At 33.4% G+C, this 25100-nt stretch overlaps 1 protein-coding gene across 1 annotated transcript; it reads left to right on the top strand.

Moving 5' to 3' along the window:
- Positions 1-109: 109 nt before the first annotated feature.
- Positions 110-24001, top strand: LOC132722467 (NAD(P) transhydrogenase, mitochondrial-like). Its single transcript, XM_060706972.1, has 16 exons — positions 110-267; positions 6149-6794; positions 7224-7411; positions 7853-8017; positions 9516-9720; positions 10157-10224; positions 10552-10780; positions 11188-11418; positions 13715-13894; positions 14375-14482; positions 14945-15190; positions 15443-15631; positions 16426-16577; positions 21779-22049; positions 22352-22563; positions 22946-24001. Exons 2-16 carry the CDS (start codon positions 6176-6178, stop codon positions 23096-23098), a joined length of 3216 nt encoding a protein of 1071 aa, XP_060562955.1. The 5' UTR covers positions 110-267; positions 6149-6175; the 3' UTR covers positions 23099-24001.
- Positions 24002-25100: the final 1099 nt, after the last annotated feature.

Genomic DNA, 25100 nt, shown 5'->3' with positions numbered 1-25100 from the left:
TATATAATTTCGCAATGAAATAACCCGGTAACAATATCATCGTATATCCAATTTTTATCTTGTTACAAAGGGAAAAGCCTGTGAAATTTTTTCCGCACCCTCTTCCAGAAATGGACTTAACCTCTTTCTGAATGACGTTGTTTTTCTTTGCGCGCTGATTGGCTAATTACAACCTTTCTCTTACGGAGTCCATCGTTTCCGTGGCAAGACCTTGAAGAAGTCTAGCCGTAGCTAAACTTTAGCCGAATGTGGCTGTAGTTCGATATAGTAAGTTTTTTCACTGGTTGTTTTCAATTCAATTTATTTAATTGCATTCCTTGTAAAATGCATTTATCCTGTCGCGAATCAGAATCACTGATTTCGGAGAGTTTGTAATCACTTGTCAACACAACTGACCTTCATATAACGGCTAGTACTAGTAATCATATGAGCAAAGGGTTGTTTAGATATGTGCAATGTTTGATATATTTGTTGCTCAATATTATGATAGAAAGGCATATGTTGCTATTATTTTGTGCATAAATACAAATTGCAATGTCAAAATTTAGTATCACTGTTTTGAACATGTGAACAACAGTTTCTAATCTGATTGGGTTACTGGCATGAAAAAGAAGTATCATCATGCATAGGTGCATTGGCATGAAAGTTATTTCCTTGTTTAAAAGCAGTAGCCTAATCATATTTTCATACTTTAAATGCTTTATATTTACCTACTGGTAGATCCTTTGATCATGTGATTGTGCAGACACATTAAAAGATTAAAGAAGTACATCTGGATGCAAGTTCGGTAGTATAAAGGTGCCTGAAAGTCATATATTCGTGGTACCATAATTCAGAAGTATTTGGCATAACTGTCTCATGTGCCTCCTAGACTTCACGAACCTGCTAAGAGTTTTACTTCCGCTTTCAGTTTCTTGTATTTTCATCAATATGAATATGTTCTGTATACGACTGAAAAAACTTAAGTATCTGCTTTATTCAGATGAAGAATAAAATGTATTTTTTTACCATTTCACTCTCAAGTTTTCATACCTTTTAAGACGATTGTCTTTCAAAGTAATTGACTTTGTTAAACACATTGAAATATTTGATAAATGGCATAGAGGAAATTTTCACCTGCAGATGAGGCTAGGTATAGATGTACTAAAAGTTAAAGGTAACTAGTGTTTTAAATTTTGCTTTTGAAACTGTCAAAGGTAATTGCCTTGGAAATATGACTCACTTGGCTGCAGATGTTTGCCACCATGCAACATGATGTTATGTACATGATTGCCAAATATAAACATTAAATGGAAAAACTATGAGGTAATTGACATGTCATGTCTCTTGACTTCCCTACTAGGGCTGTGCATTGCCATTTTTTTCTGTAACGATACATATCACGATACTTGTTTTTCTAAACGATGTGATTCACGATATGTATTGCATACTTTGAAAAAATGCGATGCATATTGCGATTCTTATGTTGCGATGCGATACGTATCACGATACTGACTTTCAGACTTAGTACATAAAATTTGGCCATTTGTTTACAGCATAATTACGAATATAATATAGAATTATTACAATAACAAAAAATAAACTCTTTAACTTGGTTTCTGATTTTGATCTTTCAACAATTTACTTTTCTGATTACTTAAGGAATAAAGGTATTGTTAATTATAACATAACAGCAAATTGATATACACTAGTCTAACACTAAAGACCTCTACTGTAAATATGACAGTTTAAAAATTTCAGTCTTACAATACACCACTAAAAAAATTTCTTGTGAAAAAATAGTAACAAGTGATTTACAGTTAGGTCAACAACTGTGAAAATAACAGTTAATCAGTTACTCTCTCATTTTTTCTCGAAAGATTTGTGCTCAACCCAGAGTATTTATTTTGAGTTTGCAAATTTTGCAAACACTCGATGTCCGTCTTCAACATTATACAACACTGTCTGTTGGTTCCCCAAAAACTACAATGTTCCCAAAACTCGTGAATTGTATGACCAGGGAGGATTAACTATAGTTTCTCCTAAATATTTTGCAGTCTACAGTCATGTTTTCTGTTTTTTTGTTTTGTTTTTTTTTACGGGAAAATGATGTCAACGGAAATGAAAGTATAAATACGTGACGAATATCACATGGGAATGTTGTCATCATCACTATTTTAATCCGACATCAAGTGCGACTAAATAAAATTACAAAATCATGTTTGTTGAAAACGCATAGATCTCTTATTATTTTTTTTTATTATAAACAAGTTCAAACAACACCAGCCCATTTATATAGAATTGATAAAACTTGGTTAGTTACCGTTAAATGATTGCGGACATGGGGAAACGAGATGACAACGATGATATGATAATAGTCGCGCTTGTTCATTGTTTTCATCCGAGCTATTTTTCTTTCTTCATTCTTTCAAAAAATATGTTTGTCCTTATATTCCTGGAAGATATTGTTAGTGTATTGCGATACTTCCCGCTGTATCGATACATCGGGAGGTGAAATCTGTATTGCATCGCAATATATTGGAATTTGTAATTTCATTACGAGGCATACATCGAGGACAAGGCAGATCGCGATGCATCGATGAATCGTTACACCTCTATTCCCTACAGACTAGTACAGTTAAATACAAAATTAATTTTAAGTTCTTCATTAATGTTAATTAATGTTGCATGGCTATTAATTTAATCTAATCAGGCTTGAGTATAATAGAGTTGTCCTATTATCACAAATTACTAGACAAATGACTGCATCTAGTTTACCCGCATTTTTTACAAATTCACAACCAATATGCATTGTTGTGATTTGTCAGTTATAACTGTTGTTTATTTTGAAGGAAAAAAAATGAAAATTCAGTAAACTTTTATGTAAATCTGAAAGAAATACCTTACTTTGTGAATGGTTAGTCCATTTATAAAGCTTCCCATATTAAAAGAATCTATTAACTATTCAATAAAAAACAAGTGTTTCCTCCATGAAGCCATTATATAGAATGAGGCAATTTGTAAACCTTAAACACATGTTAGAAATCTTGTGTCCTACTTTTAAAAAGAAATCTTGAAAACTGCAAGGTCAGTATGTGGAACTTGTTGTGAAAAGGACTTTTGACTGTATACTGATAAAAGGTGGCGTGCATCTCCCATGTAGGCTGAAAATATAGGTCAAATGTTTGTAGTAACATTGAGGTTCAAGTTTGAGCAGTAAATGTGGAACTTGTGAAAAGGACTTTCGACTGTATACTGATAAAAGGTGGCGTGCATCTCCCATGTAGGCTGAAAATATAGGTCAAATATTTGTAGTAACATTGAGGTTCAAGTTTAAGCAGTACATCTCCGTTGTTATTTTAATTGAATAGAAGTAATGATTATTTCATCTGTCAAAGAAAGATAAAAAAATTTAATACATGTAAGTGACTATCATTCCCACTTGAGACAAGAGTATATAACATTGTATAGGGTTTCGACAAAATTATGCCCCTTTTTTAGCTCGACTATTCGATAAGAATAAGTAGAGCTATTGTAGTCACCCGAGCGTCGGCGTAACCACTTATGTTAAAGTTTTTGTAATAGTTCAAATATTTTCAAAGTGCATTGACATATGGCTTTGAAACTTTGCACACTTGTTCACCATCATGACCCCAACCTGTAGACAGGAGGAGGTAACTCTATCAAGCATTTTGACAGAATTATGCCCCTTTTTCGACTAAGAATTTACGTTAAAGTTTTTGTAATAGTTCAAATATTTTCAAAATCCATAGACATATGGCTTTGAAACTTTGCACACTTGTTCACCATCATGACCCTAACCTGTAGACAGGAGGAGGTGACTCTATCAAGCATTTTGACAGAATTATGCCCCTTTTTCGACTTAGAATTTACGTTAAAGTTTTTGTAATAGTTCAAATATTTTCAAAGTCCATAGACATATGGCTTTGAAACTTTGCACACTTGTTCACCATCATGACCCCAACCTGTAGACAGGAGGAGGTAACTGTATCAAGCATTTTGAAAGAATTATGCCTCTTTTTCCACTTAGAATTTCTGTAAAGTTTTTGTAATAGTTCAAATATTTTCAAAGTCCATTGACATATGGCTTTGAAACTTTGCACACTTGTTCACCATCATGACCCCAACCTGTAAACAGGAGGAGATAACTGTATCAAGCATTTTTTTTACTATCAAGCACTAAGAATAGTCGAGCGTTGATGTCCTACCGACAGCTCTTGTTTTACTTTGAATGTTAGTACATTTTATGTACCACCAAACTTATTTCCTAAACACAGTATTACTTTGAAAATTTAAATATTTGTTAAAGAAGGCTTGTTAGTGACCATCATTCCCACTTACAGACAAGAGGATATATCTTTGTAGTAGATTTTGATGATTTTAAAATTATTATTTTCTTTTTCAATTTTGAATTTTCATTTGTTGTTTTTAATCTGATTTTCCACAGGAAAAAAAAACTGGTTATTAGATTGAGTTACAAAATGTTTGTCGGCAAGTGGGCGTTAACAATTTCGTATGTGAGCAACTGCCTACATTTTGCATGTGATTTTGACCAGACTTTGGTGTTTTACAGAAGCTTTGTCAACAATTGCCCTGCACATATTGTCAGAGCTTTTTGTTTTGATAATTTTTGATCTTATTATGGCCCTATGTTTTGTTTTCATTATATGGAATATGTAGTGAACAATCTCTTCTGTGCGCAACTCCTCAATTCTTAAGGGATTTTGACCAAACTTTCACAAAGCTTTGTGGCATTTAGACAAGGGACATAATTCCTAAAGCAATATTTTGGAGTTCTGTCCCATTTTAACTTGTAATTTTAATAGACAAGCCTTTGCACGGCATGCTGTTCTCTTGTAAACTTATGAAAATTTGTTATTAACAGACAACTGTAAACACCCAGTGCAGTGCTCTTGTTTAAATTGAAGTGTGCTCTAATCTTTAATTAAGAAGTTTACTAGCCAACTCTTTGTCATTTAAGTAAATCAAACATATATATATTTTGAAGTGTATTTAAAGAAATCAACAATTCTGATTAATGTTTGTTTTTGGTTGTTTTCTTTTCTTTTTTTTTTGAAAAAAAAAACAAACAAAAAAACCCCAAAACAACAACATTCCAACAATCATTCTGAGAAAAAAAAATGGATTTAAAAAGAATGGATTTTAAAAGAATATAATATAACTAGATTGTTTTTTGTTGTGTCGCCTCTACGGAGTAGTGGCGACATATAGGGATCACTTCTCCGTCGTCTGTCCGTCTGTCTGTCTGTCTGTCCGTCCGTCACAAAACTTGTCCGGACTACTCCTCATAAACTACTGGTGCAATTTCATCCAAACTTTACAGGAATGATCAGTACCAAGTCTAGTTGTGCATATTGTCAGGATTTTCCGGTTCAATGATTTTTGTCAGAGTTATGGCCCTTTAATAATTTTTAATTTTAAAGTTTGTCCGGACTACTTCTCTTATACCACTAATGCAATTTCAATGAAACTTTACAGGATTGATCTGTAGCTCAAGTCCTTGCGCATATTGCACGGGTTTTCCGGTTGAATGATTTTTGGCCGAGTTATGGCCCTTTGATAAAAAGGTTTCTTTTTCTGTGTGTTGCCAGATACACAAAAGCTTGTCTGGACTACTCCTCATAAACTACTGGTGCAATTTCATCCAAACTTTACAGGAATGATCAGTACCAAGTGTAGTTGTGCATATTGTCAGCATTTTCCGGTTCAATGATTTTTGGCAGAGTTATGGCCCTTTAATAATTTTTATTTTTAAAGTTTGTCCAGACTACTTCTCTTATACCACTTATGCAATTTCAATGAAACTTTACAGGATTGATCTGTAGCTCAAGTCCTTGCGCATATTGCACGGGTTTTCCGGTTGAATGATTTTTGGCCGAGTTATGGCCCTTTGATAAAAAGGTGTTTTTTCTGTGTGTTGCCAGATACGCAAAAGCTTGTCCGGACTACTCCTCATAAACTACTGGTGCAATTTTATCCAAACTTTACAGGAATGATCAGTACAAAGTGGTTAGTCTAGTTGTGCACTGTCCGTCTGTCTGTCCGTCTGTCACAAAATTTGTCCCAACATGAAATTGGCCATAATGAGGCGACACATGTGATTACTGATCGCTCTTGTTTATTTCAGGTAGGAAACACCACATTTAAAACAGCCATGCTGCCAAGGCTAAAATCTGCTGCCATTTTGGCTGACTTGGGCTGCCATGTACAGAAACTGTCTATCCGCTGTAGCCGTGGCTTCAAAAATGCTCCGAGAAATTTCTGCCAGAAAGTTGAGGAGAAAGTTGTTGCAGGCACGCCATACAATAAAATTTCTGTTGGTGTGCCAAAAGAAATGTTCCCAAATGAAAGAAGAGTTGCCATTTCCCCTACCGCAGTACAGTTGCTTACAAAAAAAGGATTTAATGTAAATATAGAAGAAGGTGCAGGAGTAGAATCAAAATTTACAAATGAAGAATTTGCTGCTTCTGGGGCAAACATTAAAAAACGAGAGGACACTTACAAATCTGATATAGTATTAAAAGTTAGACCTCCTTTAGAATCTGAAGTTCCTCTATTGAAAGAGAATGGTATTCTTATTAGTTTATTATACCCACAACAAAATGCAGACCTAGTGAAAAAGATCAGTGACAGAAAGGTGACATCATTTGCAATGGACAAAGTGCCAAGAATATCAAGGGCTCAAGTTTTTGATGTATTGTCTTCAATGGCAAATATATCTGGATACAAAGCTGTTATAGAGGCAGCAAATAACTATGGCAGATTTTTTAGTGGTAAGATTTTTGTCTTATTGATATACTGTAGATTTATGTATTTGGACAGGTAATAAATTTCTTGACAATTTGCTACATGTTTTCATGTTTTGTCAAATAAACATGTTCATATGCATCTTTAATAAAAAAAACACTTGAAATAATTTGTTTATGATTGTAAATGCTTGTGTTTTTATGCAGACAAACATTTTACACATGCTATAATAAATTGATAATATTCTAGAACTGTAAACTGTAACTTGCATTATTGTAATTCTGTTAAAGAACTGGTGGGGTTTTTGGTGTGGATTATTTGTGGGATATTTCATTAAAATGGTTCATTGCCATTTGAATATTCTTTCATCTTTGAATTTATTGAGTATGTAAATTGTTGCTTGAAATATTAATTTTGTTACTATGGTATCATGACAGATATTTTGTATAAATCAGGTCAGATAACAGCTGCTGGTAAAGTTCCTCCTGCTAAGATTTTCATCATTGGTGGTGGTGTAGCTGGTTTAGCAGCTGCCGGAGCTGCCAAGAATCTTGGTGCAATCACCAGATTATATGATGTCAGACCTGCAGTGAAAGAACAAGCAGAATCCCTCGGAGCTGAGTATCTTGAAGTCTCAGTCAAGGTTAATTGCTTTTGTTCTAAAACTCTAAAAAACAGAATTTCAGGCAATTATTTTAGAATTGTGATACATATTATTGTTGCCTTTTATTATTGCATAGGTAGATGCTTCCTCGTGTCTTCTGCAAAGATTAATGTAATGGAAAGAGAAAAAATTCCTGGAACTTTTAAAAACACAGACCTTTATCAGGAAATCAATGAAATGACTTATGATTCTATAAACATGATACTTGCTTATGTAAAATAGTTCAAAATAATAAGAAATTACTTGCTTATGTAAAATAGTTCAAAATAATAAGAAATTACTTGCTTATGTAAAATAGTTCAAAATAATAAGAAATTACTCTGATGGATCTTCCTATACAATTATGTTCTTATTATTACTGATTTCGGTTCAATACTAGTTATATTTTTTTACTGACATTGTTATATATGTATGCAACAGGAATCTGGTGCTGCAGCTGGTGGTTATGCCAAAGACATTAAAGAGATGTCCTCAGACTTCCAGGATGCTGTTAAAAACTTGTATGCCAAACAATGCAAGGAGGTGGATGTCATCATTACAACAGCTCTTATACCTGGCAAGAAAGCACCAATACTCATTACCAAGGTAATTCAATCAACTTTCTTTGCTTAACATAGTGTTAGTACTTTTAAACCATTCTATAATTATACCTGCAGCCTCAGTGAACTTTTTGAAAATGCTAAAATTAACATTCTTTTAGAATTACTTATGAAAAATAATATCAAAACAATGAATGAAATCAACAAGAAATTTGGAATACTTGTTTATCATCATATGATATAAAAGTGAGACAAGGAGCATTGTGCTGAAAGTATTTTGGAATATTTAAATTAAAATATTTAAAAGTTATGCCCCTTTTGACTTAAAATGTTCAAAAAAAAATTTAACGGATGAGTGAAATGGAAATATCTGATAACAATTTGAATTTACAAGGTGAGCACGCAAGCAAGTATGTAAGCCATGTCTACAAGGCATAAACATTTATTTCCAAGTTTGTGTGTTAAATAAGGGTTTGCTTGATAAACCCCATCTTTACTGGAATCAAATGTACACCTGAGCCATAAGTCTTCTCTTTATTTTAAACTATAATTTCAAGTTTTTCCACAGATAAGATTAAAAAGGGTTAAACACAAGTTGATTTGTATTAAAGTAATGGGACAAAACAAACACAAAAAACAAAAAGGCAACAACAAGGAGATTGTGTATTGTAAATCTATGAGGAAATAGTCACAGGTTTCTTTGTTTAATCTATATTTCCCTGTTTCAAAATATATTAATTAATCTGTCTATCAGCAAAATCAGTCTTTGCTTCAGCTGTGTTTTACACAAACAAACAAGATCCTGAAAGGAACTCCACTAAAGTCCAAAAGCTGAAAAGCATGAAATTTAAAATTCTTACATAGATCAACTAGGTCACTTGAAATGGAATATATGCAAAGATAATGAAGAAATATATTCAGAATTTAATTGAAAATTTATATTACTGTGATTCTTAGAATGCTTCAGTTTAGGGTCATTTTGCATAATATAAACGATTTGCCTGGAGAAACAGTGAGCCAATGATCTGAAATTCTACACACCTGGCCTTTGTGAACTTTGAAGGTATTGGTCTAGATTAAATGTTACACAAATCTGGAATAATATATTATTTCCAGTCCCATCAGATCAGAAATCCTATTTAAACCTTTGCTATGCCATCATCCTTGATTCCTTTTTCAAAGCTGTAATGTTACGGAACGTCGGTGGTTCTACTCAGGTGCCCGTTCGTGCCTGAAATAATGCACGGAAGGGCACCTGATGTCTTCCTCCACCAGTAAAGCTGGAACGTCGCGATATGACCTTTACTGTGAGTGTGTTGATGTGACGTAAAACCCAAAACAAACAAACAAACAAAGCTGTAATGATTAAATTCATTAATAAATACATGTATATGGGAATATATACCCAAATTAAATTCTGCAATATATTGCAGCACAGTTTTTTATGGCAATATACCCACCCCTACTGCTTAGGTTTTATTTTTACATGTTGATAATACCTGAATGAATACATCTGAAATTTAATGTTATAACTTTATGTGTAGGAAATGATAGAGACAATGAAACCTGGTTCTGTTGTGGTAGATTTAGCTGCGGAGGCAGGTGGAAATATTGAGACAACAAAACCAGGAGAATTATACAAATACCATGATGTTACACATATAGGATATACAGATTTGCCTAGTCGATTACCTACACAATCTAGTACATTGTATGGGAACAACATTACCAAACTTCTGCTCTCAATGGGTATGTTCTTTGTTTATATGATGTGTACTTTCAGTTAAGGTTAAATCTTATTGATTTCATCAACTTCATCTAATAGGGCTCTAGCTAGACTATAATGCCATGTAGTTTGGGTCATTCCCTGAAGCTAGAGGTTTGTTAATTTTGCCTGATATCCGTTTATTGTCAAAGTTGTTATAGTGGTGAATGGCCATAATAGTAAGTAAGTAAGTAATGGCTTTATTTATCGAGGCTACACATTTGGTTTCCCAATCTTCCATGTGGGCCTCTAAAAAAATTTTACAGCAAAAAAATAATAAACATGAAGCTTGCAAAAAAAAATGTTCTTGGAACTTAATTTTAAATTTTACAGTTTGTATGACAAAAGATTGCTGAAATAATTCAAGTTGTGGTGTGATGAATTTATTAAAAAAAATCAAAGTAATGTTTTAAATCATAGGTGAGAAGGACCACTTTAATGTAAACCTTGAAGATGAGGTTGTTCGAGGCTGTATAGTCACACAAAATGTAAGTCAACCATTCTGTAATAATTCTTTGTTTCATAATAGAGACTTCATCTAGAGCTTACATGTATATGATTGAATCAGATATAAACTTCCAGAGTTATACCCCTTGAACTTGGATTTATTTTAATAAAAATTGTTATTTTTTGCTCTTATTTCTTTGTTTTTGCTCTTTATTTTTGAAAGGATTTTCTTTAAACTTATTCAAGTTTCATAACAACTCCCATATTATAATAATATGACAAGGTTTATAACTCTCTCATTCTATGATCAGATTTATCATAAATTATGACAGTTGACATAATTTAATGGTTTGTTGATGGTATAACAGGGTGAGATACTTCCACCAGCTCCACCCCCGCAGCTTGATGCTGCCGTAGAAGCTAAACCAAAAGCTGTAGGAATTCCTCCACCCCCTCCAGTTGATCCTAAAACCAGAACTTTTAATACAGCTTTGAGATACACAGGTGGTCTAGGAACAATGTTAGCCCTCGGGGCTGTATCACCTAACCCAGCATTTACTACCATGGTCACAACATTTGGACTTGCTGGAATCACAGGTAAAATATTTGATCATGGTCAATAGTTGTACATTTCGATTAAGCAATTAAAAGACTTGCATTTATGTTTTATGTCAATTCTGTTTATAATTTTATGGTATAAATGTATATGGTTTGATTGTGGTAGAGGTTTTATTTAGGTTTTCTTACATTAACAGAAACGTGATAGCCGATGATTCATTAGAATCAAGGTTAAAAATTGATGATTACATATTTTTCTTAATACTTATGTCATCCATTTTAACCAGACAATAAAATATACATTTATGCATCAACCTGATCACATTGTCAATTATAAGACCAATTTTTATAATGGTCATTTTAATTTTATATTAACCAAAGTGTTTTAAAATGTTCATCAGACCTTGCAGATTTATACAGATTTATACAGATATTGAATATTTCAGGTTATTATACTGTGTGGAATGTCACCCCAGCACTTCACTCACCACTTATGTCAGTGACAAATGCCATCTCTGGTATCACAGCTGTAGGAGGCATGTTACTGATGAGTAAAGGTTACACACCAACAAACACTATAGAATCTCTGGCTGCCGTAGCTTGCTTCATCTCTAGTATTAATATAGGTGGTGGCTTTACTGTCACTCAGAGAATGTTGGACATGTTTAGAAGACCAGGTAACATTGCACTTGATTAAATTATTCATTTAACTTTTTCCTGCCAATTTTACTTGCTCTGAATATAGAAATGCTTGTTGTCCATTTCTGGGAATTAAGATCCCAGGTCTATCTTTTTCTTGCTCTGTTTTTAGCTCACCTGAGCATATGCTCAGGGTGAGCTATTAGGATCACTCTTCGTCCGTCGTCTGTCGTACGTTGTCCGTTCACACTTTTCAAACGACATCTCCTCTGAAACCATAAGGCAGATCATAATGAAACTTCACAGGGATGTTCCTTGTGTGAAGCCTTAACAAAGTTGTTCAAAGAATTCCATTCCATGCAGAACTCTGGTTGCCATGGCAACCAAAAGAAAAAACTTTAAACATCTTCTTCTAAAATACCCAAAGAGCTAGAGCTTAGATATTTGGCATGAAACATCTTCTAGGGAGTGTCTACCAAGATTGTTCAAATAAAATCCCTGGGGTCAAAATTGGCCCCGCCCCAGGGGGTCATTGATTTTCCCTATATGCATATAGTAAAAACTTAAAAAAATCTTCTTCTAAAGAACCCAAAGAGCTAGAGCTAAGATATTAAGCATGAAACATCTTCTAATGAGTGTCTACCAAGATTGTTCAAATGAAAGCCCTGGGGTCAAAATTGGCCCCGCCCCAGGGGGTCATTGATTTTCCCTATATGCATAATATTTGCATATAGTAAAAACTTAAAAAATCTTCTTCTAAAAAACCCAAAGAGCTAGAGCTTAGATATTTGGCATGAAACGTGTTCTAATGGATGTCTACCAAGTTTGTTCAAATAAAAGCCCTGGGGTCAAAATTGGCCCCGCCCCTGGGGGTCATTGATTTTCCCTATATGCATATAGTAAAAATTTAAAAAATTTTCTTTTAAAGAACCCAAAAAGCTAGAGCTTAGATATTTAGCATGAACATCTTCTAATCAGTGTCTACAAAGTTTGTTCAAATAAAAGCCCTGGGGTCAAAATTGGCCCCGCCCCAGGGGGTCATTGATTTTCCCTATATGCATATATTAAAAACTTAAAAAATCTTCTTCTAAAAAAACCAAAGAGCTAGAGCTTAGATATTTGGCATGAAACATGTTCTAATGGATGTCTACCAAGTTTGTTCAAATAAAAGCCCTGGGGTCAAAATTGGCCCCGCCCCTGGGGTCATTGATTTTCCCTATAGGCATATAGTAAAAACTTAAAAAAATTTCTTTTAAAGAACCCAAAAAGCTAGAGCTAAGATATTTAGCATGAAACATCTTTTAATCAGTGTCTACAAAGTTTGTTCAAATAAAAGCCCTGGGGTCAAAATTGGCCCCGCCCCAGGGGGTCATTGATTTTCCCTATATGCATATAGTAAAAACTTAAAAAAATTTCTTTTAAAGAACCCAAAGAGCTAGAGCTAAGATATTTAGCATGAAACATGTTCTAATGGATGTTTACCAAGTTTGTTCAAATAAAAGCCCTTGTGTCAAAATTGGCCCCGCCCTAGGGGGTCATTGATTTTCCCTATATTGCATATAGTAATTAAAAACTTAAAAATCTTCTTTTAAAGAACCCAAAAAGCTAGAGCTAAGATATTTAGCATGAAACATGTTCTAATGGGTGTCTACCAAGTTTGTTCAAATAAAAGCCCTTGGGTTAAAATTGGCCCTTCCAGGGGGAGGGGGGAGGGGGGTCAAAAGTCATTGTTTTTCATTATTTGTGTATAGTAAAAACTTAACATCATGAAACATCTTCTAATGGGTGTCTTCCAAGTTTGTTCAAATAAAAGCCCTTTGGTTTAAACTGGCCCCGCCCTGGGGGCCTTTGTACAGGTGAGCGACCCCAGGGCCATCATGGCCCTCTTGTTGGGTAACAGTACCTGTAGGAGGGGAAGTTTTCACATTGTTTTCCGGTGTATGGGTAATGTAAGGCAAGATTTGTCACAATACTCATGATGCTGTATTACATTTAATGACTTTGTTCTGCAAAAAGCAAATTTTATATGGATATTGTTAAGGGTTTCCTGCTTTAAGCAGATGTAACTGATGTAGGGAGTAAAAATAAAATATAATTTATGGCAAGTTTTCTTAAAATAAGGGATAAATGCATACTTTTTTTGGAGGAATAACGTGCTTAATTTTGACACCAAAATGCTTTGGATTAGAGTTTTGTAATGAAAATGTCATCACCTTGAAGTTCTGCCTGTCTTGGTTCACTAATGATGGATTTGATAGCTTTGGCTTCATTTGAAATACTAGTAATAAGTTGTGTTGAAATGAATGTACATATGTACTTATTTTTTGTTTCTAGATGATCCGCCGGAGTACAACTATTTCTATGCCCTGCCTGGTCTTGCTACACTGGGAGGGTATGGTGCACTAGCAACATCTGGTTCATACCCTGACATTCATCAGATGACTTACTTTGCTGCATCTCTATGCTGTGTTGGTGCCCTAACAGGTCTTTCTTCACAGACAACATGTCGCTTGGGTAAGTTATAATTCTAATTATGTTACATTCTACTATGTTGGTGCCTTGACGACCTTTCCTCATTGACAACATGCCGCTTGGGTAACAGACATACATCAAAACTAGGGTTATAGTACTTCAAAGTACTTGCCAACTTATAAAATACCAGTACTAGATTTTGGGTCCGTACTGTAGTACCAGTACTCTTATTTTGAAAATTATAAAGTACCAGTACTTGATATCTTCATATTTTCAGTATTTTCACTTATAGTTGTAAGTTATATATTTGATACTTTTACATTCTGTTCATAGCATTTAAAGTTATTATGCTGGGTAATGGGCTGAAAGGTTTATTATTCCATCTTTTACGATTGGGCAAGCAACTTTCCAGGCAGTGGAGTATCTATTGCTAGAAAATATTGTGTAGGCTCAAGACTTTCTCCTCCATTTTAGCAGGAAATTTGTCATACTATGACAATAATGTATTTTTGTTTATTTCAGGAAATGCCCTTGGTATGATTGGTGTGTCATCTGGTATTGCAGCTACAGTTGGGCTCCTTGCACCAACACCAGAATCTTTCGCACAGATGGCAGCTTGTATTGGCACAGGTATTTACATTTGATACATATTATTTTTAGGTTCTGTTTATCAATTGATGTGTGTTGTAAAAAGATAATGAGTATGTAATGAAATTTAATGAGAATCAAGCTATATCAAGTGAAATATATTTATAAACTTTATAAAAAGAAAAACTATGTTGTTTCTTTAATATTATGATTGATTTTCAAAAGTGATGCATCAAAGAGTGACTCTGTTACTTAATGCACATTAATATTGTATGTAAACATAATAAAATATTGAGGAACAAAATATAATGTTGCTATTTTAGGGAGTTTTAACCACTTACTAACAATTTTGTGCATTAGCCATGGCTTTTAAGAAAATATACCAACATACTTTCATATAAAGATATATTGAGTGTTATTTATTAAAATTCAAACACTACAGCAGGAGATAAATAGCTTTATAGACTTTTCCTGTTAAGTTTATAATCAGTATTTTGTTTACAGGAGGTATAATTGGTGTTATTGGTGGTAAGAAGGTAGAAGTGACTGATCTACCTCAGATGGTGGCATTGTTTCACAGTCTTGTAGGCGCTGCAGCTGTTGTCACTTGTATTGCAAACTTTATGCATGAGAACCCACATTTTGCCACTGACCCGGCTGCTAATGTTATGAAGACAGCTCTGTTTTTGGGTACTTACATTGGTGGTGTCACCTTCACTGGATCTCTTGTTGCTTTTGGCAAGCTTCAAGGTAATTTCTTATTAATTTTGTGTCTTAAATTAAAACTTCCCAAATCATTTTGCTGAATCTTAGTAAGCTATTGTAAAAGGTAGTTAAAGACTTGGCTCCGAATTACAAAAAGTACATTTTCTTAACATTTCTTTGTGAATTATATTTCTTGCTGTTATATATGTAATTGAATTAAACCTAGGTTATCAAATTTGCCAATTATCTTATATTGAAGTCAAACCGACTGGATTTGAAGATTTAGTGTTATTTCAGGAACATTGAAATCAAACCCACTCTTGTTGCCTGGAAGACATGCAATGAATGCAGCAATGTTGGCAACTAATATTGGAGCATATGGATATTTCATGATGGATAATGCATATGCTAGTGGTCTAGCTATGCTTGGAACAACTACCACATTGTCCAGCATTATGGGAGTAACACTAACAATGGCTATTGGGGGTCAGTATATTTTATCTTATTTATTTACAACCACATGTTTATTTACAACCATTTATTTATCTACATGCTGAGATAATGCAGTATTTATATTTTTATGGCCCCGGCATATAGTCTATCTGCCTGTCTATCCATATGCGGTTAACATTTGTCTGTATCAAACACAGGTTCTTGTTTATCTGAGAAGTTGAAATGAAGATATTATGTACAGACATTTTATTTGAACTTACAGAGCTAAACTACAAATGTATGTTTGAGACTGGTGAGAAAACAGAGTGATATGAATTGATCAATGGTGTAATTCTATGGTCACTTCTCAATTTTGTCTGCACCAGTATAGAGTCAGATTGCCAATAATAGTTTAGATTATGCCATTGAGAGTATGAGCAACAAATTATGTCCATGCATGCAGTATAGTTAGTCCAGCCACATATTAGTGCAGTCAGGTCATACATATTTAAGTGCTCAAATTTATATTGTTTGATATTAAAATCCCTAAACGTCACATGTGACAAATTCTAAGTAAGATAGTCATCACACTAATTCAGCAGGATAAAGGGAAATAATTGGTTTTAACATATTGTGCAATCAACAAAAGCATTGTTAGGTTATTCATATTACCAAGTCCCTCCCCTAATCATATTGCACCTCTTCAAAAGTGCTTGGAACAGCAAGTAAGTGTTAATGCTGAGTAAGCCTTTAAAATATAAAGAATTTAGCAAATTTCAATTTTATTGTTGAACTGATATTTAAATTCAAGCTGGAAGTACTCCATAACTGTAGCGTTCTATTTGTAGGTGCTGACATGCCAGTAGTTATCACTGTATTGAACAGTTACTCAGGATGGGCACTATGTGCAGAAGGTTTCATGTTGAACAATAATCTAATGACAATTGTTGGAGCAATGATTGGATCTTCTGGAGCCATTCTGTCATACATTATGTGCAAGGTTAGTAAACAGGCATTGTGACAATGTAACTTCAAATCAAACAACAGCATTTAAACCAGGTTTTATAAGCTTGATGTATGTTTTTTGGCAGTGTTTGGGGAGATACAATTTCTTCTAGGGGCAACCATTCCTACATTTCACAAGGGATTTCAACCACTATGATTTTTATATGCCCAAAGACCTTTAGGACTATTTTGGGTGATTATGTTTATATTTGGCATGCATGTTATATCAAAACTCAGGTCAAGTTCAATTTTCTGCTGCAAGCAACTTACAACAATAAAATTGCTTTCTCTTTAAGGCACATTTTTGTCCACAATACCTTCTTGCAAATTTGCCATATTGTCCCACTGCAGAGTGCACTGGTGCATATTGGCAGAATATTTCTCATTTTTGCAGTATAGTATCAAGCTTTTTTCGGTTCATTTTGGGGTGTTTCTTTTCTTTTTCATGTTATGTGATTTTTGTGACTTGCTAACTATTAAGTTGATTTTAGGTTATACAGAATTTATTTTAATTATCCCCCGCCGAAAAGGCGGCGGAGGATATAGAAATAGTCTCCGTCCGTCCGTCCGACCTTCCGTCCAACATTTTTGTCCGGAGCATATCTCTAAAAGTATTTGAGTTATCAACTTGAAACTTCATAGGTGGATAGACCTCATTGAGGAGGAGTGCAGTGCACAAGAATGATAACTCTACCCTGCATAATTTTTGAGTTACTGCCCTTTGTTATTTTTCAAAATTGATTTTTGTTCAGAGCATAACTCCAAAAGCCTATGAGATATCAACATGAAACTTCATAGGTGCATATATCTCACTCAGGAGGTGTGCAGTGCACAAGAATGATAACTCTACCTTTCATATTTTTTGAGTTATTGCCCTTTGTTATTTTTCATACTTAATTTTTCACCTGAGTGGAGCAAAACTCAAAAAGTTTTTGAGATATCAACATGAAATGTCATAGTTGGATAGATCTTATTGAGGAGGAATGTTGTGCGCAAGAATGATAACTCTTCCCTATACAATTTTTGAGTTATTACCCTTTGTTCTTTTTCATGCTATTTTGTCCAGAGCTTATCTCAAAAAGTATTTGAGTTATCAACTTGAAACTTCATAGGTGGATGGATCTCATTGAGGAGGAGTGCATTGCACAAGAATGATAACTCTACCCTACATTATTTTTGAGTTATTGCCCTTTGTATCTTTTCAAAATTAATTTTTGTCCAGAGCATAACTCAAAAAAGCCTTTGAGATATCAAAATGAAACTTCATAGGTGCATAGATCTCACTCAGGAGGTGGGCAGTGCACAAGAATGATAACTCTACCTTTCATAATTTTTGAGTTATTGCCCTTTGTTATTTTTCATACCTAATTTTTCACCCGAGTGGAGCATAACTCAAGTGTTTGAGATGTCAACATGAAATGTCATAGGTGGATAGATTTTATTGAGGAGGAATGCTGTGCACAAGAACGATAACTCTTCCCTGTACAATTTTTTAAGTTATTGCCCTTTGTTCTTTTTAGTCCCCTACCGGTTTACCGGAGGGGACTTTAGGTTTACCCTCTGTCCGTCCGTCTGTCCGTCAGTCCGTCCGTCCGCAAAACTGGATCCCGCGATAACTTGAAAAGTACTGAAAATATTTTTATGAAACTTGGTATATGGATAGATGGCAGTATGGAGATTATGCACGTCTTTTTCTTTTCTTCCTATGTAAAATTCTGGTTGCTATGGCAACAAATAGGCTGAAAATATGGCAAATTTTACACATAAACTTGATCCAGTGATAACGCAAAAAGTACTGGAAATATTTTTATGAAACTTTTCATATGGGTAGATGACAGTCTTGAGATTATGCACGTCTTTTTCTTTTCTTCCTATGTTGAAAATTCTGGTTGCTATGGCAACAAATAGGCTGAAAATATGGCAAATTTTACACATAAACTGGATACAGTGATAACGCAAAAAGTACTGGAAATATTTTTATGAAACTTGACATATGGGTAGATGGCAGTCTTGAAATTATGCACGTTTTTTTCTTTTCTTCCTATGTTGAAAATTCTGGTTTCTATGGCAACACATAGACTGAAAATATGGCAAATTTTACACATAAACTGAATCCAGTGATAACTCAAAAAGTACTGGAAATATTTTTATGAAACTTGACATATGGGTAGATAGCAGTCTTGAGATTATGCATGCCTTATCTGTTCTTCCTATTTTGAAAAAATATCAGTTGCCTTGGCAACAAATAGGCTTAAAACATGGCAAATATAACAATATTTGTGATTAGTCAAAAAGAGCTGAACATTTTTATGAAATTGCATCTTTAATTCAAGAGCAATCTCCTCTTTAAGAATTTTGCTTTTAAAAATGTTATATTTTGGTAACAGGGATGTTTCAAATATTAACTTTAGAGTGTCTTTGAGTCCGTCTGTCTGTCTGTTTATAAAAACTGTATCCTGTGATCACTTTTAAAGAACTTTTCCAACAAATTTTTTTTAAAATAGAGAAAAATTGAAACATTAGTGAATGGCCAATGGCCCTTCAGAATGTTGATGGGGTTCTAACCAGTAGGGGACTTATGGATTGCTTGCAATACTATGATAATTGCTTGTTCATACTATTTTGTCCGGAGCTTATCTCAAAAAGTATTTGAGGTATCAACTTGAAACTTCATAGGTGGATGAATCTCATTGAGGAAGAGTGCAGTTCACAAGAACGATAACTCTACCCTGCATAATTGTTTAGTTATTGCCCTTTTTTTAGCTCTACTATTCGAAGAATATGAGAGCTATTGTAGTCGCCCCGGCGTCGGCGTCAGCGTCCGCGTCGTCTGCGTTGGTTAAAGTTTTTTGTAAAGTCAAATATCTCAATTATTGCTTGAGATATTCAATTGAAACTTACAATACTTATTTATAGTAACAAGGTACATCAGATCGACAAGTTGGATAACTCTATCTACAATATTGCCAGAATTATGCCCCTTTTTAACTTAGAAATTTTGGTTAAAGTTTTTTATAAAGACAAATAATTATCTCAATTATTGTTTGAGATATTCAATTGAAACTTACAATACTTATTAATAGTAATAAGGTACATCAGATTGACAAGTTGGATAACTCTGCCTACAATATTGACAGAATTATGCCCCTTTTTAACTTAGAAATTTTGGTTAAAGTTTTTGTAAAGACAAATATCTCAATTATTGCTTGAGATATTCAATTGAAACTTACAATACTTATTTATAGTAACAAGGTACATCAGATTGACAAGTTGGATAACTCTGCGTACAATATTGACAGAATTATGCCCCTTTGAAAATTTTGGTTAAAGTTTTTTTGTAAAGTCAAATATCTCAATTATTGCTTGAGATATTCATTTGAAATTTACAATACTTTTTTATAGTAACAATGTACATCATTTTGCTAAATTGCATATCTCTGTCTGCAATATTTGCATAATTATTTGCCCCTTTGAAACTTAGAGATTTTGGTTAAAGGTCTTCAAAGATATTTACTTGAAACTTTACACATGTACTTAGGGTTATAATTTGAGGGTCATAATTGTATGTCACTGACCAAGTTCCATAACTCTATCTTGCATTAAGGCTGATTCATATCCCCTTTTCTACTTAGTCTCTTGGTTAATGTTTACATGCAAGTTTTACATATCTCAATAACTATTAAAGATATTTATTTAAAACTTCACATATGCATTTAGGGTCAGAATTGTAGGTCACTGACAAAGATCCATAATTCTATCTTGCATTTAGGCTGATTTTTCTGCCCTTTTTCAACTTAAAAAATTCATGGTAAAGTTTTGCTTGTAAGCTGTTATCTCCATAACTACTGATGGGTTTGTGCCTTTTTTGGGACAATTTTATGCATTCGTAATAATAAAGCAGTGATTTACTTGATAAAACATCTTAATAACAAGCCTTTGTACCTTTTCTGTCAATTTTATGTATTCGTAGGTAATTAGTATTATTATACTCAATAAAGCACCCTTGTGACATTACCTTCCAAATAGTCAAGCCAATACTGTATAATTAGACTCTCTCTAAGACCTATAACATGAATTTATAAAAAAAAATTAGCCCTTTTGTGAACTTAAAAAATTTAACATTATCAAGGCTCTTTTACTATCAAGCACTTAGAATATTCGAGCTTGCTGTCCTACCGACAGCTCTTGTTATTTTTCAAAATTAATTTTTGTCCAGAGCATAATTCAAAAGGCCTTTGAGATATCATTATGAAACTTCATAGGTGCATAGATCTCACTCAGGAGGTGTGCAGTGCACAAAAATGATAACTCTACCTTTTATAATTTTTGAGTTATTGCCCTTTGTTATTTTTCATACTTAATTTTTCAATTCAATTTTTTTTCTCAAAAAGTATTTGAGGTATCAACTTGAAACTTCATAGGTGGATAGATTTTACTGAGGAGGGATGCAGCACACAAGAATGATAACCTACCCTGCATTATTTTTCAGTTATTGCCCTTTGTTATTTTCAGCCATCAGTATTCACATAGGTTTCAAATCTGTAATCACTATAGCCATCAGTTTTCATTACCAAAAGACCTCTTAAAATGGAATTATTCTGCTCTACTACATATACATTCTTCAAATGAGCAAACACATTCGGCGGGGGATGGCCATGTTGACATGGCTCTTGTTTGATTAGTTTTAAACTAAAAGAGACACTTTCAAATCCATTCCTGGAACAAACTGGTACTAAGCACTGCTTGTAAGGTTAATTGCTTAACAAAAAAAATGTTTCCCCAATGGGGTTTGAACCCATTTTGCCAACAATCATTAGATTTCTAGTCCAACATGCTTGCCACACAGTCACACCAATACCATTTTACGAAAAATGTTCAGCTTTCTATGGTTTAACTGCTGTTATATATTTGTGAAAATTAGGCTGTTTTGTTTTAGTGTTTTATTCTAATAAACAAGAATATTCTGATAAATCTAAATACATGTATATGGTTTCATAAGTCTAAATGTGTCAATAAATATTTGCATAAATATTGTTTATAAAGTTTCACTTGTGATATTTACTACCTTTTATAGAAGATTTTTACTCAAGTAGACAATAGTTCTTGTGCAGCACTCACCCTTTGTGTTATATTCAATATTAAGGTATCAATTTTGATGTGAGAATTGTTTGATATCATGTAGATTGTTAATTACAGGCCATGAACAGATCTCTAACCAATGTCATCTTGGGTGGTGCCAACATCGGAACAAAGTCACATGCTGGAGGTAAACCCATGGAGATAACTGGTACCCACACAGAATGTGATGTTCCTATCTGTACAGAATACATAGCAAATGCTAAAAACATCATCATTGTGCCAGGATATGGTCTCTGTGTTGCCAAGGCACAGTATCCTATTGCTGAAATGGTAGACTTCTTAAGGAAGAAAGGAAAGAATGTGCGATTTGGAATTCACCCTGTAGCTGGTATGAATTACTTCATCAACACTTCTTAACATTAATTTCTGTCCTTTAATTATGCAAAAATATTTGACATATACATGTATTTTTATGCACCTGGTTGTCAGTCCACTAGCTGTTTGTGCTCTGTATCTTTTGAACTGACATGTTGATTTTAAAGATGATATATATTTTCTTTGATGTGCAAAAGTTCTATTTATAAAAAATAAAGAATGCCAAGAAAGGGAAATAATACACATACATACCTGTGTATAGTTCTTGATCTTTAAAGTTGTATTTGTATATAAAATATAATTGTTACATGTTAGGACGTATGCCTGGTCAACTGAATGTGTTATTGGCTGAAGCTGGTGTACCATATGATGTTGTACAGGAAATGGATGAACTAAATGATGACTTCCCAGAGACTGACCTTGTACTGGTTATTGGAGCAAATGACACTGTAAACTCTGCTGCTGAAGAAGATCCTAACTCTATCATTGCTGGTATGCCTGTCCTCCGAGTATGGCTGTCTAAACAGGTTTGTTATCAAACAATTAATACTACGTTTTTGTTCCATGTCACTGTCTAAATATTAATAATGGCAGATGTGGGTATGTGACTTGTTTGGGATGAAATTTTTTTTTTCATTACTGAATTATAAAAGGCACATTATTTCTAAGAAATGAATACATGTACATGTATTTCCTTCTTTGTGTAACAAGTGCAGAAATGTTCTTTATAATGTTGTAATAATAGATTATGTGATAATGGATTATGTTATAATTGATTTAAAACAAGTGAGATGTGTATCACCTGACAACAATAATGTTGAATTTGAAATATTTGTGATAAAAATAAAAGTGTTTTTTTGACTTCCATACAAAACACTTAATCACTATGAAAAAAATTGTTTTATAAAGGTTGTAGTCATGAAGAGGTCATTGGGTGTGGGTTATGCTGCCGTTGACAACCCTATCTTCTTCAAAGAGAACACAAACATGTTGCTAGGAGATGCCAAGAAGACATGTGACGCCCTCTATGCTAACGTGAGACAACACTATGGAGAGGAATAGATAAATAACAAAGTGTCTAATGTAAACATACATACAGAATTTATGTTATTGTGATGTTTTGCAACAAATAGATTGAATAAGAAAAACACACATTTTGTAATATACTTATTCAACAGTGTTTAAAGCTGAAAATACGGGGTTAAATTGCATTTATATGCCAGTAAAAACGATGGAAGCGTTACTCTATGAATTGACATTGTGATTTTTTGTGAACAAATAATAATGTGCTATTTCTGTTGAATTGAGAAGACATATTTTTTTATAAAGTATTTTCTCAGCATTTGAATTTGTTATTTTTGTCAGGCTAGAAGTGCTTTTTTAATATGATAGAATTATTGAAATTTTTATATAGAAAAACATAGCTTAAGTAAGAGGCAGTGCCTCTATAAGATTTTGGTAGATATAGATTTGCAGAATTATATTTTAGCTTTTGTACTAATAATATCCGAGAACTGGCATATTTTTACAACTCGCATTGAAACCTTAAATCCCAACATTGAATAACACCTGTCCTTCCATAACAACCCATTATGAGGGTATTGTCAAATTTAAGAAGTTATGTATCTTCCATGTCAGTTATATTTATTTCTCACTTTTCCTCTAAAATCGGGCAGAATAGGAGGAAAGTTAATTTACATCTTATTTAACAATGAATGCTTTTTTATTGAAAAGATATAATTCTTGTTTTGAGCTCCCTATTTAAAAAACAAAGAGCTTGATTTCTATATGCATTCCTCTTTTTATTAAAGAATAATTATGTGAAAATAAGGTTAATTTGATATCACCTCTATAATAAACACTGTGTTATATTGTTATGTTTTGCTGTGTGCTACATTATATTATGGATTTGGTAAATAGACCATGATTCAAAAGAAACTGGAATAAATACTGGTTAAAAACTTGTTTGGTTTTCTTCTCATTACTAGCAGCATTAAACCTTGCTTCAAGATGTCACTTGTGACAAGCTAATATAAGTTATGTGCTTGTCACTTATAAATATTATTCAAAAATAGGAGGCCTTCCAGATTCATGTAAATTCTTAAATTAATGTGGAGAAGTTTGTTGGGGTTCTTATACTCCCAGCCATAAATTAGGGAGGAGTATTGTGTTAGTATGATGTTTGAGAGAAAATGTATGCATAAAGTAAATACTTTGTGACCAAATACCAAAAAAAACAGTAATGAACATTACTGTATTGAACACAAAAGTCGCCTTCAATATGCTAAACAGGTCGTCATTATCACTAATGATCTTGAAAAACAACTATCCTGGAAATAATTTTAATGAGTTTTAAAATCTTACAGCATTCATATGCATTTACTCATTTCTATCCTTCATAAAATTCTTAGATGGCGTTGTCCATCTGTTTGTAGACAATATGAACTGAAGGCTATCCAGTATTAAATACCTTGTCCAGAATCTTTCCAAAACTTTCAAAATCTGACTAGTCAGAGGAACTGGTCTATAATTTGCAGCAGAGGTAAAAATTATACATAAAACTTCATTTTTTTATTACAAATTTATGATATGAATAAAGAAAATCATAATCTGACAAAACAAAGAAAAGTCAAAAATTTAAAAAAAGATATTGCATCCTCTGGAGTTTGAACCCATGCTCTATAGAAAATGTCACCTCACTAAAAATGAATAATCCTCAGAATTAGGCATTTAATACCTTAAAGGTACCGGTAATATTGCAATCTCCCAACCCTGAGGTATTTATCCCGATCAAACCGATTAATTAAAAATGTAAGGAAGTGCAATATCATAATGTTATACATGTTTAAAACATTCACTGACTCCTAAATAAAAGACTACATCTAATAAAACCGATCTAGGTATTTTACAGTTGGGGTAAAGTCTGGAATATAATTCCAAAAAGGCTTTGGATTATCATGAAGATTTTCAATTTGCTTTCCTTCACAATGTATCATAAGGAACAGTACTCAAATTCATGAACAAGAAATATCAGAAAAACTAGATTTCATGCAATCTTCCCATT

Source organism: Ruditapes philippinarum, unplaced genomic scaffold, assembly GCF_026571515.1.
Source record: "Ruditapes philippinarum isolate M1 unplaced genomic scaffold, ASM2657151v2 ctg910_1_1_1_1, whole genome shotgun sequence".
Classification (NCBI taxonomy): Eukaryota; Metazoa; Mollusca; class Bivalvia; order Venerida; family Veneridae; genus Ruditapes; species Ruditapes philippinarum.
Note: the sequence above shows the minus strand (reverse complement) of the source record. Positions and strands in the feature narration are given on the sequence as shown.

Coding starts and splice junctions, on each gene's coding strand:
- LOC132722467 (XM_060706972.1), top strand. CDS start 6,176: ATGCTGCCAAGGCTAAAATCTGCTGCCATTTTGGCTGACTTGGGCTGC. Junction 9,721..10,156: donor CAAACTTCTGCTCTCAATGG/GTATGTTCTTTG, acceptor TTTAAATCATAG/GTGAGAAGGACCACTTTAAT. Junction 11,419..13,714: donor GGACATGTTTAGAAGACCAG/GTAACATTGCAC, acceptor TTTTGTTTCTAG/ATGATCCGCCGGAGTACAAC.